Source organism: Camelus dromedarius, chromosome 14 (assembly GCF_036321535.1).
Source record: "Camelus dromedarius isolate mCamDro1 chromosome 14, mCamDro1.pat, whole genome shotgun sequence".
Taxonomy (NCBI): Eukaryota; Metazoa; Chordata; class Mammalia; order Artiodactyla; family Camelidae; genus Camelus; species Camelus dromedarius.
In genome coordinates, this window is record NC_087449.1 from 40,629,438 (window position 1) to 40,641,656 (window position 12,219).

General features: G+C 42.9%; 1 protein-coding gene across 3 annotated transcripts in view; it reads right to left on the reverse strand.

Moving 5' to 3' along the window:
* Positions 1-12,219, reverse strand: part of CCDC30 (coiled-coil domain containing 30) — a 101,181-nt gene that overhangs the window by 11,460 nt on the left and 77,502 nt on the right. For all 3 annotated transcript variants that reach the window (XR_010383874.1, XM_010994840.3, XM_064493677.1), the window contains exons 13-14: positions 9,126-9,238; positions 368-509 (exon numbers count right to left, since the gene is read on the reverse strand). Coding sequence is in view for 2 of the 3 variants with exons in the window: in XM_010994840.3 (XP_010993142.2) it covers positions 368-509; positions 9,126-9,238 (255 nt within the window). In the remaining variant the exon portion in view is untranslated. The remainder of the gene's footprint in view (positions 1-367; positions 510-9,125; positions 9,239-12,219) is intronic.

The window sequence follows — 12,219 nt, forward strand, 5'->3', positions numbered from 1 at the left end:
ACATTGAAAACTGACAGAAATGGGAGGCAAAATGAGGGCTGTAAAAGTAGAGCTGAGTGACTGAGGGTGGTCTGGAAGTCTCTGCTGAAGGGTGATCCAGGAAAGATATCCTCATTTGAAGGCAAGACGCTAGTCCTAAGTTAGCGGGGCAGAGTATTTTCAGTGTCCAATTTGCTCCAGCATCACTATGTGTCCTATATACTTTTTGGCAGGATTTAAACAATCACTCACATTAAAAGAAGTTGCAAAGAAAAGAAACGTAAACCTGGGCTCTGAAGCAGTCACAAATACACTAAAACACGAGCAGGCTTTCTCCAAATGACCACCCCCAGCATTGCTGTGAGCTCTCCACTTTCCCCCCCCTCACCTTTTCCACTTGTTGCCACAGGGCTCTGGTCTCATTTTCAAGTTGTTTAATTCTGTCATCTCGTAGTGCTACTTCATGAACTAAACGATCCTTGATTCTGCGAAGCTTGGCTTTTTGGTGGTGATGTTTCTCGTGATAGTTTCTATAAAAGTAAATTTAAATATAGGCGTACCTGAACGCAGTGGAAATTTATTTTGCCTCCCCAATATGCACCTTTCTTGGGTGTCCTCTTCTTGCTTTGTCAGGGCCTGACACTAGAGGTGGATACTTGTCCCAGCTCGTATCTGCAGGACTTCTTGCCCCCAAGTAGGGGAATGGACCAAGCATAATCTCTTAAATTACATCAGCTTTAGTCATCTCCAAATCAGGAGACTCTTTTACTTCTTATCCCTGACTTCTAGATTCTGAATCCTACTCCACTGATTCAGCCATTAATTTAAAATGTTCTAGTTCTTGGTTATACCCTTGGACAGTGACATAACCCACTTCAATCTTGTCTATTTTCCAGATAACCGGGTCTGCTCTCAGTCCCCACCTTGAGCCTGGACTTCTACATGCCAATTACATATAGGTCTTGGGGGAGGGTACAGCTCAAGTGGTAGAGCGCATGCTTAGCATATACGAGGACCCAGGTTCAATCTCCAGTAACTCTTCTAAAAGTAAATAAAACTAATTACCTTTCCCCACCTCCCTAACAAGATAAACAATTCTATATAGGTCTCTGCTCAAGACTCTTACTCTGATTCTGACATAAATTTGACTTACCACCAATAAACTCATGAAAAGATGTTCAACATCATTAGCAATTAAGAATATGCAAATCAAGAATACAATGAGAAAAGAGGATATAGCTCAGTGGTAGAGTGCACGCCTACTGGGTTCAATTGCCAGTACCGCCACTAAAATAAGTAAATAAACCTAGTTACCTCCCCCCAAAACAAAAAACAAACAAAAACAAAAAATACAATGAGATATCACTTCACAACCACTAGGATGGTGAAAATAAAAAAGGTAATAACAAATACTGGCAGGGACGTAGAGTAATTGGAACACTCATACACTGCTGGCAGGAATGTCACACGGTGCAGCCACTTTGGAAAAAGCCTGGCAGTTCCTCAAATGGTTAAACATAGAAGCATATGACCCTGCGATTCCACTCCTAGGTATATACTCAAGAGAAATGAAAACATATGTTCACACAAAAACTTGCATATGAATGTTCATAAGAGCACTATTCACAATAGCCAAAAGGTGGAAACAACCTAATTCCCATCAACTGATGATTCAGTAAACAAGATATGGAACAGCTGTACAGCGGAACATTATTCAGCTATAAAAAGGAATGAAGTACCGATCCAAGCTACATGAATGAACCTTGGAAGCAGTGTGCTAAGTGAATGAAGCTAGTCACAAAGGGCCACATTTTACATGATTCCATTTACACGAAATGTCCAGAAGAGGCACATATAGAAAGAAAGTAGATTAGTGATTGCCCGGGGCTGGGGGTGGGGAGGGGAATTGGGGTTGGGGGGTGATATCAAAAGGGTTTCTTTTGGGGGTAATGAAATGTTCTAAAATTAATTATGGCAATGAAGGTACAACTAAAAGCCATTGAATTGGACACTTTAAATGGGTGAATTGTATGGTATGTGAATTATATTTCAGTAAACCTGTTATAAAAAAAAAGAATCAAAATCTAAGTTACCACAAGATCTTGTGGTAGCTCACAGCAAAAAAAGAAATGTGACAATGAATATTTGTATGCTCATGTATAACCGAAAAATTATGCTCTACGCTTGAATTTGACACAACATTGTAAAATGACTATGACTCAATAAAAAAATGTTTTAAAAAAATCTAAGTTACCATTGCAAGCTACTATAACAGCTAATCTGAGTAAACAAGAAAACAGATTAAAGCCTGCCTACTACTACTAGGCAAGTCTCTCTGAAGATGACTGTGCTTTCGAAGTAAGAATACTGCTCCTCAGAAAGTGCTTCTTCAAATTAAAAATTAAGACCTTTCACTTTGAATTTATTAGGTCTACTAATACAAAAATCACTCTGAACCAGGATTTCTCAGCCTCTGCCCTGCTGACATTTCAGGCCAGATAATTCTTTTGTTGTTGTTGTCGTGTACTTTGAAGAATGCTTAGTGCCTTCCTCGGCCTCTACCCACCAGATGCCAGTAGCGCCTTGTACAGTGTGACGACCCAAAATGTCTCCAGACACTGCCAAAAGTCCCCTTGCCCTGGGAGGCAAACTATCCCCTACCGAAAACCACCGCCCCGGCTAACATTCCTGGATTAGGTTTTCCCTAAGCCCACAGCGTTGGTTCTCAAACTGTGTTCAGACCAGCAACATCAGCACCACCTGGGAACTTGGAAATGCAGAATCTCAGGCCCCCTCCCAGAACTACAGAATTAGGAACTCTGGGGTGGATCTGCATTTTACCAAGTCCCCCGGGGGGTTCTGAGGCAGGCTAGTTTGGGAGAAAGCCCCAGGCATATTTGGGAGGGATCCCCTCACCACTTCTGTTTCGTTGTAAACAGACTCCTTGTGGCAGGCTGTAAGGTGCAGCTCTGGCCTTTCTTCCTTTCTGCTAACAGAACCTAATTTCATTTAGGTATCTACAGAGATCCCTTGATCTCAAGGGAGGTGGGTGGGCCCCAGGGGTGTGTGTGTTGGGGGGTGGATTGAGCTCGTGAGACACGTAAGGCCTGTTGGGCACTTCTGGAAAATCTGAGAACTTGAGAAAGTCTCTCTCCGCCCTGGCTGCCCTCCTGCTGAGGCTGGGCTACCTGCAGCTCTGGTCACTGCCTTATCACCATGAGGTGAGAGCCCTAAGGACAAACCACCAGCCCACCAGCCCACCAGCCACGGCGGAGCAGGAGGAGGGAAAGAGCCTGGTCCTAAATGACGCTATGAGCAGCTGAATCAACCTCCACAATCAGAGCAGCTGAATCAACCTCCACAATCACCTTCCTCCAGATTTTCTGTTATATTTTTTTAAAAAGTTTGTCTAAATATAGCAGTCAGGTTTTGTTGTTGTTGTTGTTATTCATGGTCAATTACACCCTGATATCTTACAAATAAATAAATAAAAGAAGAAAAACCACTCTAAACAAACAAAATAGTATTCTCACGGTCTCTATCGCCTCTAACTTCCCTGAATGCCTAGAAATTAGGATAAAGCCTTTTTAACCGAAACAAAAAGTGTTCAGGGAATGAAGAATCTGCTGTCACCATAGGCATGTGAGGCCACAGCCACCCAGGCCTACGATGCTGTCTGGTCCTACTGGGGCTCTGACACTCACACTGGAAGAAGCCCTAACTAAGAAGTGAACTATGTGTGCTCCAGGCTTTTGAAGACACCTCACTTGATTTTAAAGCAAACTGGTGAACTTGATGTCCTCACTCCATGAGCCAGGACTGAAGGCTGTTGCAGTAGCATTAACTCAGCAGGACTGGGGTGTTCAAACCCTTCACATTCCTCGACTGGCTCCTGGGAGACAACGTCTAAGCCCTTGGAATGTCCTGCCTGATAATAATGTCTCTGTATACCTGGTATTTTATGCCAAAAATATGATTTATGGTGAATGTGCTTTTGTTTACCTTGGCCACGCTGGATCAGTTTGACTTTTGGGGGTTTGGGGGAGTGGAGACTGAGTAGTTAAGGTCAATCATTGGGGCACTCCATGTCTACCTGACTGACCCCCGATTAAATCCCTGAACGTCAAGGCTCAGGTGAGTTTCTCCGGCTGGGAACACTTCACTCCTGTTGTCATACGACGTCGCTGGGGAACTGAGCGCTGTCCGTACTACCCCACTGGGAGAGGACAATGGGAAGCTTGCTTGCATCTTGTCTCTCCTGGACTCTGAAGCTACGTGCCTTTTCCCTTTGCTGGTTTTAATCTGCATCCTTTCACTGTAATAAACCATAACCAAGAATGTAACAGCTTTTCTGAGATTTCTAAGTTCTAATGAACCACCCAACCTGACGGTGGTCCTGGGACTCCTCACACAAAGGGAAGTTACTTCTACAGAGAAGCATCTGATTCCAGAGCCTGTGATCTCCTGCTGTACCCCAGTGCTATAACGCCAGCAAAGCGGAGCAACCCGGATAGCACTGACTTATCCTGATGAAATACTTTGTTTTATATAAGAACTAGGAACCAGATGGGAGGGGAAGAGCAAAGCAGACTTACTTAGATGCTAATTCTAGTCAACTATGATGGAATAGCTACTCCGAGAGGTTCCTGTGTTCTTGGCAGTTATATCTTACCTCTAAATGTGTTTATGCAAGACTCTTCCATTTTCCAAAACAGTGCCCTCCTCTCTTCTACTTGCTGATTATAAATAAAAGAATCATTTTGAGTATTTTTCCCTTAGAAGATGAATTTAGCTGTTAGCCAGATACTAAGTGGAGAAGTTTGAGACACGCACACCAGGCTTTGTCACCAGCATGTCTGTGTGTGTGGTGGTGACTGACTGTGAAGGTTGTCCCCAATGCACTTTCTCCTTCTATCGTTATAGTCTCCCTGATTTTAGATTGGCATTTGGTTGCTCAATATATGAACTACATTTTCTGGCTTTATCTGCAGCTAGATGAGGCCACGTGAGTAAGTTCTGGACAACAGATGGAGCAGAGGTAGTGTGCCTTAAAAGAAAGTGGAACACCCTTGCCTTCCCCTCTTGCTCCCTTCTTCTTGTTGGATGGAATGTGGATATGGAGTGAACTACCTTGAACTATGTGGATAAAGGTTAAATATGCTGGAGCAACAAGAAAAGTTAAGACTTCGGACACATTGAGCCACCAGACCCATCCAGGGCTGCTTATGTCTGTGCTGTTAGGTAAGAGAGAAACCGCTCCCTTTAAAAAGGCTTTCTTATTCAGTGTCTCTGCTACAGAAACTCAATCTCCATCCTACCTAATAAAGTTGGTTTAGATACCTGGGTCCATAAAGCTGCCTTAGGCCTGTTCAGTTCTGTGGCCTTGGCAGGACTCATTACATAACATAAGGTCCATATTCTTGCAGACTGTGTTCACAATTACTGCTGCCGTGACTTAAGAGTCTTTACAGGGAGATATTTCCATCTCATAAATGTTCTCATTTTCCCTTATACTAGGAAGAGCTTGGCAAAAGATATCACTGAGTTTCAGCATCCTTTGGTCCACAGCTTCAGAGGTGTAACACCATCGAGCATTGCACAAACAGCCTACCTGTTGTCCACTGAGTTTCCCAGCTGTTCACAGTTCCTCCGATGTTTTGACATCATTTGAAACACAACATGTATTTTTGGAATTTCTTTTGCTCATCCTCCCCTGAGATATTAAAACCCACGTCTCTAGCTTCCCATGTCAGACAGCTGCTGTCTCTCTTATTCTGCCACTTGGACTATAACAAAAATTAATTTATTTTTTAAAGTAAGATGATAAACAAGAGAAATTTGGGGAAAAAAACCCAACTCCCATATGATCAGTATAATAATATTGCTGTATTTCCTTTGTCTTTTTGTAAGTACCTTTTGTTTAAACACTGTTCATATTAAAATTATCTTCTGCTCTTTTCATTTATTATGTCACAAGCATTTTCCCACGTTGTCATCTAGTCTTCATAGTCACCATTGTTTACAGTTCTATTATGTTCCATCAAGTCAATTAGACTTGACCTAATAGATTAGCTCCTACTGCGTGATAGTGAGGCTTCTCCCTGTAGCGTTAGGTATGGTTGGAAGAGTGTGTGGATGCAGTACAGCTGGTGAGGGCTGAGAGCCTTCCCTTCCGTAGCTGGCTGGGTATCTGGCACACCTGTCAGTTTGGTCAGACGTTCTGTTGGCCGACTTGCCCAAAGAACATGTGGATTTTCTGTTTATTTTTGGCTCTGTTAACTACTAGCAGCAGAAGATGGCACAATACTCATGTTCTAAAATCTAGGGACAACTTTCACTTATGTTTAAGTAAAACCAGATGGTCTATCTTTGATTTCTATTTCAAAGAGGCAAGGAATTTGTTCCTCTGGAAGAGTAGCTGGGAAAACATGGAAGAAATAAGCATTGTTTGTGAAGGTCAGGAGTGGGATTGGAATGAAAGCAAAAATGAACCTAGAGTTTTGACATTTTCTTCCGTAAAGCTGTAGTTTTCAATCACATGGGAACGCTTTTAGAAAAATACTGATCCCTGCATTCTATTGTCACAGACTCGGATTTAATTATGTTGGGGCCTACGTGTGGGCAGGACCCATTGTCCTAAAGGCTGCGGACAAATAGCACGGAAGACTCCTCAGCTTCCCTAGCCATCAAAGAAATCCAAAATAAAATGACAAGTAAGTAACTCATGACTATAACTGAGCGTTAAAAATCACAGGATAAGTGGAGTGAAAGAAGTCAGACGCAAAAGATTACAGGCAGTATAATTTCATTTTGATGAAATTTTAGGAGAGACAGAAGTCAGAGGAGTGAATGCCCGGGAGGAGGTGGAGGAGCAGGAGACACTGACTGACTGCTTAAAGAGAGGGGAGAACTTTAAGGGATAACAGAAATGTTCTGTATCTTGATTGCGGTAGTGGTTAGGTGGGTGCACACATTCGTCAAAACACATCAAATTGTACATTTAAAATCTGTGTATATGTAAATTATACTTCAATGAAAACAAAAAGCATTGGGAAAGTTTTCATCAGAGCCCTTCCCCACAAAAGTAGCACCCATGCTAAGGTGGATGCGGTGAAATTCCTACTCTCATATAATGATGGCAAAAAATTTTGGTAGGATGCTTCTGAATGTTTGTTAATACACTTTAAGATCCATAACTCCAGCTTTTGGACTAGTACTTCCATATCTAGGAATTTACTCTATAAAAATAGTTTTTAAAATGAAAAATATATATACTAAAATGTTTTAAGTGTTATTCTGAATAAAAATACCAGTCATAGGGCCAGTGGGTAATTCTTAACTAAATCAGGGCTATGTTGTGAGGGTTGATTCCAGCAGGACTAGAATGAACTTGAGCTGTTTTGCTGAAGTTCTTGCTTGGGGCTGACCACTGGTCAAGGAATGAAACATACTGATTCAAACAGCGTTGCTTTGTAACCACAGGTCTGAGAAGTTTCACAGCAGTTTGCACCAGCTTGTCAGCACTGTTTATTGATCACAGTGAGGTTGATCATCTACACCTGGTCTGAGTGAGACCCCAAGAAGGCAGTGCTCCTGAGGCTGGTTACATACCAGGAATATGCTTATGAGACCAGTAAAATGTAAAAACTCTCCACTGAGACTCCATTTGGGATCCCTGGTTGTGAGGTGGTCAGTGCACATGCTGGTGGTTTCTGATCTGGGAGAGGAGGTACATCCAGCCATAGTCCATACAGAGGGCGGATCCTGGAGCTCCTGCCTGGTCCCTCTGGACCCACTGCTGTGAGAGCCATGGGCTCTGCACTCTTGATCTGGCACTTCATTCTCTCTGCTCCCTCTACTAGCAAGATATAATGTGGAAAGAGCTCTGTGTAGGTTATCAGAAAACTGAGGTCTAGTCTTAACTTTGTCAGCAGCATGAGCTGAACCATGCATAAACCTTTCTGGGTTTCTATATTTCTCAGTGGTATGATCATCAGAGCAAGGTAATGAATATCAATGACTCAAGAATTCTCTGCTATACAGCAGAGAGTTGTCTTTAAATCATTATCATTACTACTATCAACATAGTAGGTGGGTGAGAACATAAGAGAATAAAAAACTTCCACCTCTAAAAGGAACAAAGCAGAAAGATGCAGAGCTAGGAGTAGAAAGGTGGTTCATGGAGGAAAAAAAAAAAAACTAAAAATAAGTAGATTTGGTAATAGTAACAGCTGTGTGCTAGACACTTCTAAGTAAATGCTTTACATATACTCATTCATTTAATTCTCACGACAACTTTATGAGATAGGAATGGTTACTTTGCCCATTTTAGAGATGAGGTACCTCAGGCACAGAGAGGTTACTCAACTTGCCCAAGGTCACACAGCTAGTTCCTAGTAAAACCAGGAATTATACCCAGGCAGTATGGCTCCAGAGTCCATACTCTGAACTACCACACTACACTTCAGAGAGGAGGAGAGCTGGAGGAATCTGGTGGGATGATGGGCAGGAAATGGAAGAAAGAGAAGGAAGTTTGGGAACATACACTTTTATTGAACACCTGCTATATACCAGGGACTGTGGATTAAAAGATGAGTGAGACCATGGCCCATGTCCTCTAAAAACCTAGTCAGGTGAGGAAGACAGGTGTGAATCATATTATATCAAAACAACATGGCAAGTTCTTAAATAATTACAGAGAGTCACATACAGAGGGCTAGAGAGTCACAAAGAATGAGAACCTTGCCAGCCCAGGCTGGGTGTGTCAAGAAAGGCTTCTGAGAGGAGGTGACTCTCAGTGGAAGAATTAAGAGTTGGAATAGGGAGACTGACTGGTCTGGGCTGAGGAAAAGGATGAAGAGCCTCATGGCAAGTGAGAGGGGTGTATTCGGGGAAGAGCAAGAAGTTAGACACCATGAGAGCTCAATAAATAGCACCCCCCTTCTCCCTGCCTCTCCTGGAAAGAAACTGGTCCCCACACTTCTCTTGGAAAAGCCCTGAGGACAGAACTTCTAAGAACGAAGGAAAAGGGTGTTGGCGTCCTTGAAAGGCCACTTCAGCGAGCATCCCCTGCCTAGGCCTGGAGCTGACGCCCTAAGACGCAGCTACTCTACACAGTGTTCTTCCAGAGGAAACTTGCTGTTTACCTCACGTGGACATCCAGCTGGTTCAAAACTTTCCTGTATTCTTGATGTAGAGCTTCCTTCTCCTGTTGCAGCCTAGACAGCTTCTCTGACAGTTCCTGGTTGCTCTTGAGATGCTGAAAAACATTAAAAAAAAAAAAAATGAGAACACTGCTGAATAAAGGTATGATATTTAGGGACCGTAAACCAGCAAAGCCTTTCTGCTGAAAAAGGCTTACAAGAGGCTTCAGCTTCTGAAACCAAAGTAGCTTCCTGTGCTGTCTGCACTTTCAGAATTCTGGAAGCCAGCCGCTCTTTTCCTTGACTTTTGCCCCCCCCCACCAGCTTTCCACTAGTTTTGTAAGCATTTAATTCTATCTGTAAAAAAAGTCTTCCAGCTTGAAGTATGTAGAGTGCAAGCTATTTTCCTGACCCAACCCTGACTAATGAAGTATTTGCTTTTAGAAGTGGCTCCAGGGAATCTGGGATTGGTATCTGAGCTGGTTAGATTTGAAGGCAATATTAATCCTGCCACTAATTCATGACAAAAGATCTGATTAAAGATCTGCCTGTGTTTTGGCAGATCACATGACTGATACAAAGCATGTTATAGCAGGACGGAGATCTCCAAGGAGTGGTGGGTGGGCTCTCACGTCTGACCATGTTAATGAGCTTACAAGAAGAAAATGTCCAACATGGGATTTAATTATTGGAACAAGGCACAGAGACCCGGACACTTCTTTCATATCAGCAGCAGGTCAATATATCCAAAATCCAAATCCCAAATTTCATCAAGTAGGTTTCAAAACTGCAGCACAAGTTGATTTCATAGCCTTGCTAAATCTCTTATGAGAAAAACAGTGCTTTATTTGGAAAGACATGCACATTTGAGAACTGGGAATGAGAACATCTGACAGGATTCCAATAACTTTCACCACCCTGGACCTCGAAATTCTACTGAGCCTCTCTTATCAGCATAAGCAGTCCATCTGCTGCCTCAGATTAACCACCCTTGCCTTGAGGACTCTTGACTCCACCTGAGGCAGTTACCTGTAAGAGGACACCTATTGTTCTTAAAACCCACCCCTGCATTATTGTCACTTCTCTTTGCTTCCAATCCTACAACTAGAGTCAGATCCCAGCACCTCCTGGGGAGTGGGCTTTGAGTATAGAGACTGACCTAGGAGGACTGCCATAGTGAAAGAATGGAAAGATTTTGCCAAATTAAATTGGCAGAAACCTGAGGAATATATGCAGGAATGTATCCATAGGGTGTTATACTATGGAGAAAGGAAAATAATATTGAACAGGCTGACATGGATGCACTTACCAGAGATTCAAGATTTAATGTGTTAATTTTAACATCTAATGTAACTTTAATAGTTTGCTTGGTAGATGGACTGAATCTTGGACTCAACAGTGACCTATGTTAAATGACATTAAGATGCCATACTTCCTTGGCATTAGTGAGAGGAAGGAATCCAAAGTCTTAAGTAGATAGGAAACTTGGAGTAGATTTATCATGAGTGACCTGCTTACCCACATCATCACCATGACCCACACATCACTTATAAGACATTCCTTTCACCAAGGCTTTGCCAAATACACTGGTGGGTGGGGAGCTCAGATTCCTTGAAGTTCTCTATAATATTCTACTGAGGATGACAGTGGGAGGTGCCAACATTGAAACGTACCCCTGATTTTAGTGGGGATGATGGTACTGCAGAGTGTCAGAGGTCAAGTGGCAATGTTTAACTCTCAGATGCAAGGTGGGCATTATTACAGTTATTAGATAATAGGGCCAGAGATGCAGCCAAATGGTTTGATTTGTAGCAAACTTTGGTTGTAGTTAATTGATGATAGTAATTATAGAACTAACATAGATGAAGAACCTATTAAAGTTTTACTTGAGTTGTATTTTTAAATCAATACATAAGTAAACCCACCTGGGCCTGGTGAACATAGGCCCAATTTAAATGACAACAACGAAGAGTAACAGCCTCCTACTCAATGCCCAGATTTGAGCCCATTCAAAGACCCAAGGTCCTTTCACCAGGTCAACTTCAGGAAGAACCTTGTGTATAACACTGCCACGAGGATGTGCTCTTCTCCCAAGCCATCCCCAAAGAGACCTGTGGCCTTTTACCCAGGTGACTGGGCATTGGAGAACAGGAATAATAGAGACTTCGGGGGAATTACATACAGTATAGTGGTTCTGGGTCAACACAAGTACCTTGGAACCCAAAATGGGACTGAGGTTCACAATTCAGAGTGGGGGCTTAAGGAAGTAAGGTAGAAAGTGGAGTGTGATCTCACAGTGTGTCTTAGGACATCTTCAGTGATTCACTGGGTTCACAGTGGGCCTAGTGGGTTTGTGAATCTCCTCAGTGCTTATTCCCGAATTCTTGAATGTACAGTCAGACTGGACAACCTGGAAGAGCAGACTCTCCTTGTTGACTTTCCAACCTGAGGAGTGAGGGCTATTGATGGTAGAAAAGGCCAAGTGCTTGTATTGCCTCTTCAGATTCTAGAATCCACTGATACCATTCTTGCTCCTTCAACCCATTTATCAAGCAACCTCCAAGGCTGTACGGTTTCAGTGGTGCCTGTGCTGTGCTGGGCTGCAGGGCAAACTGCTATGCCATTTGGGCTTTATCACCAGCAGATCCAAAACTGCTCCAAGGTTCGGTGGCAGATGAGAAAGCAATGTGGAGCCTCTGGAAAGCTTTAGTTTAATCTTAGGATTTGGGAGGAAAGCCATCTCTCCTCCCATAATTACCACTCGCCTTATGAGAAAGGTCCTTCCTTGTCTCTGGGTCCTGGGGAGACTGAATGGTTGGCCATGAGAAATCAGGTGATCGAGTAACCTATGCTGCCCTTCCTGAAACAAGGTATTCTATTAATCACCGAGCCTGTGAGTTGGGCATGCGCAGTAGTATAGAACTCCATCCTCTAAAGGAACTGCTGTGTCAAATGCTGCGCCTGAGCAGGTCCTAAAGGTTCCAAGCTGCATGAGCAATTGGTACTTACTTCTACTGCATGACTCCCTCTCTCAACCCAAACCTATGACCTCGTAGGGAGTTCTCTGTGACCAGTTAACCAAGAAGGAAAAATTTGG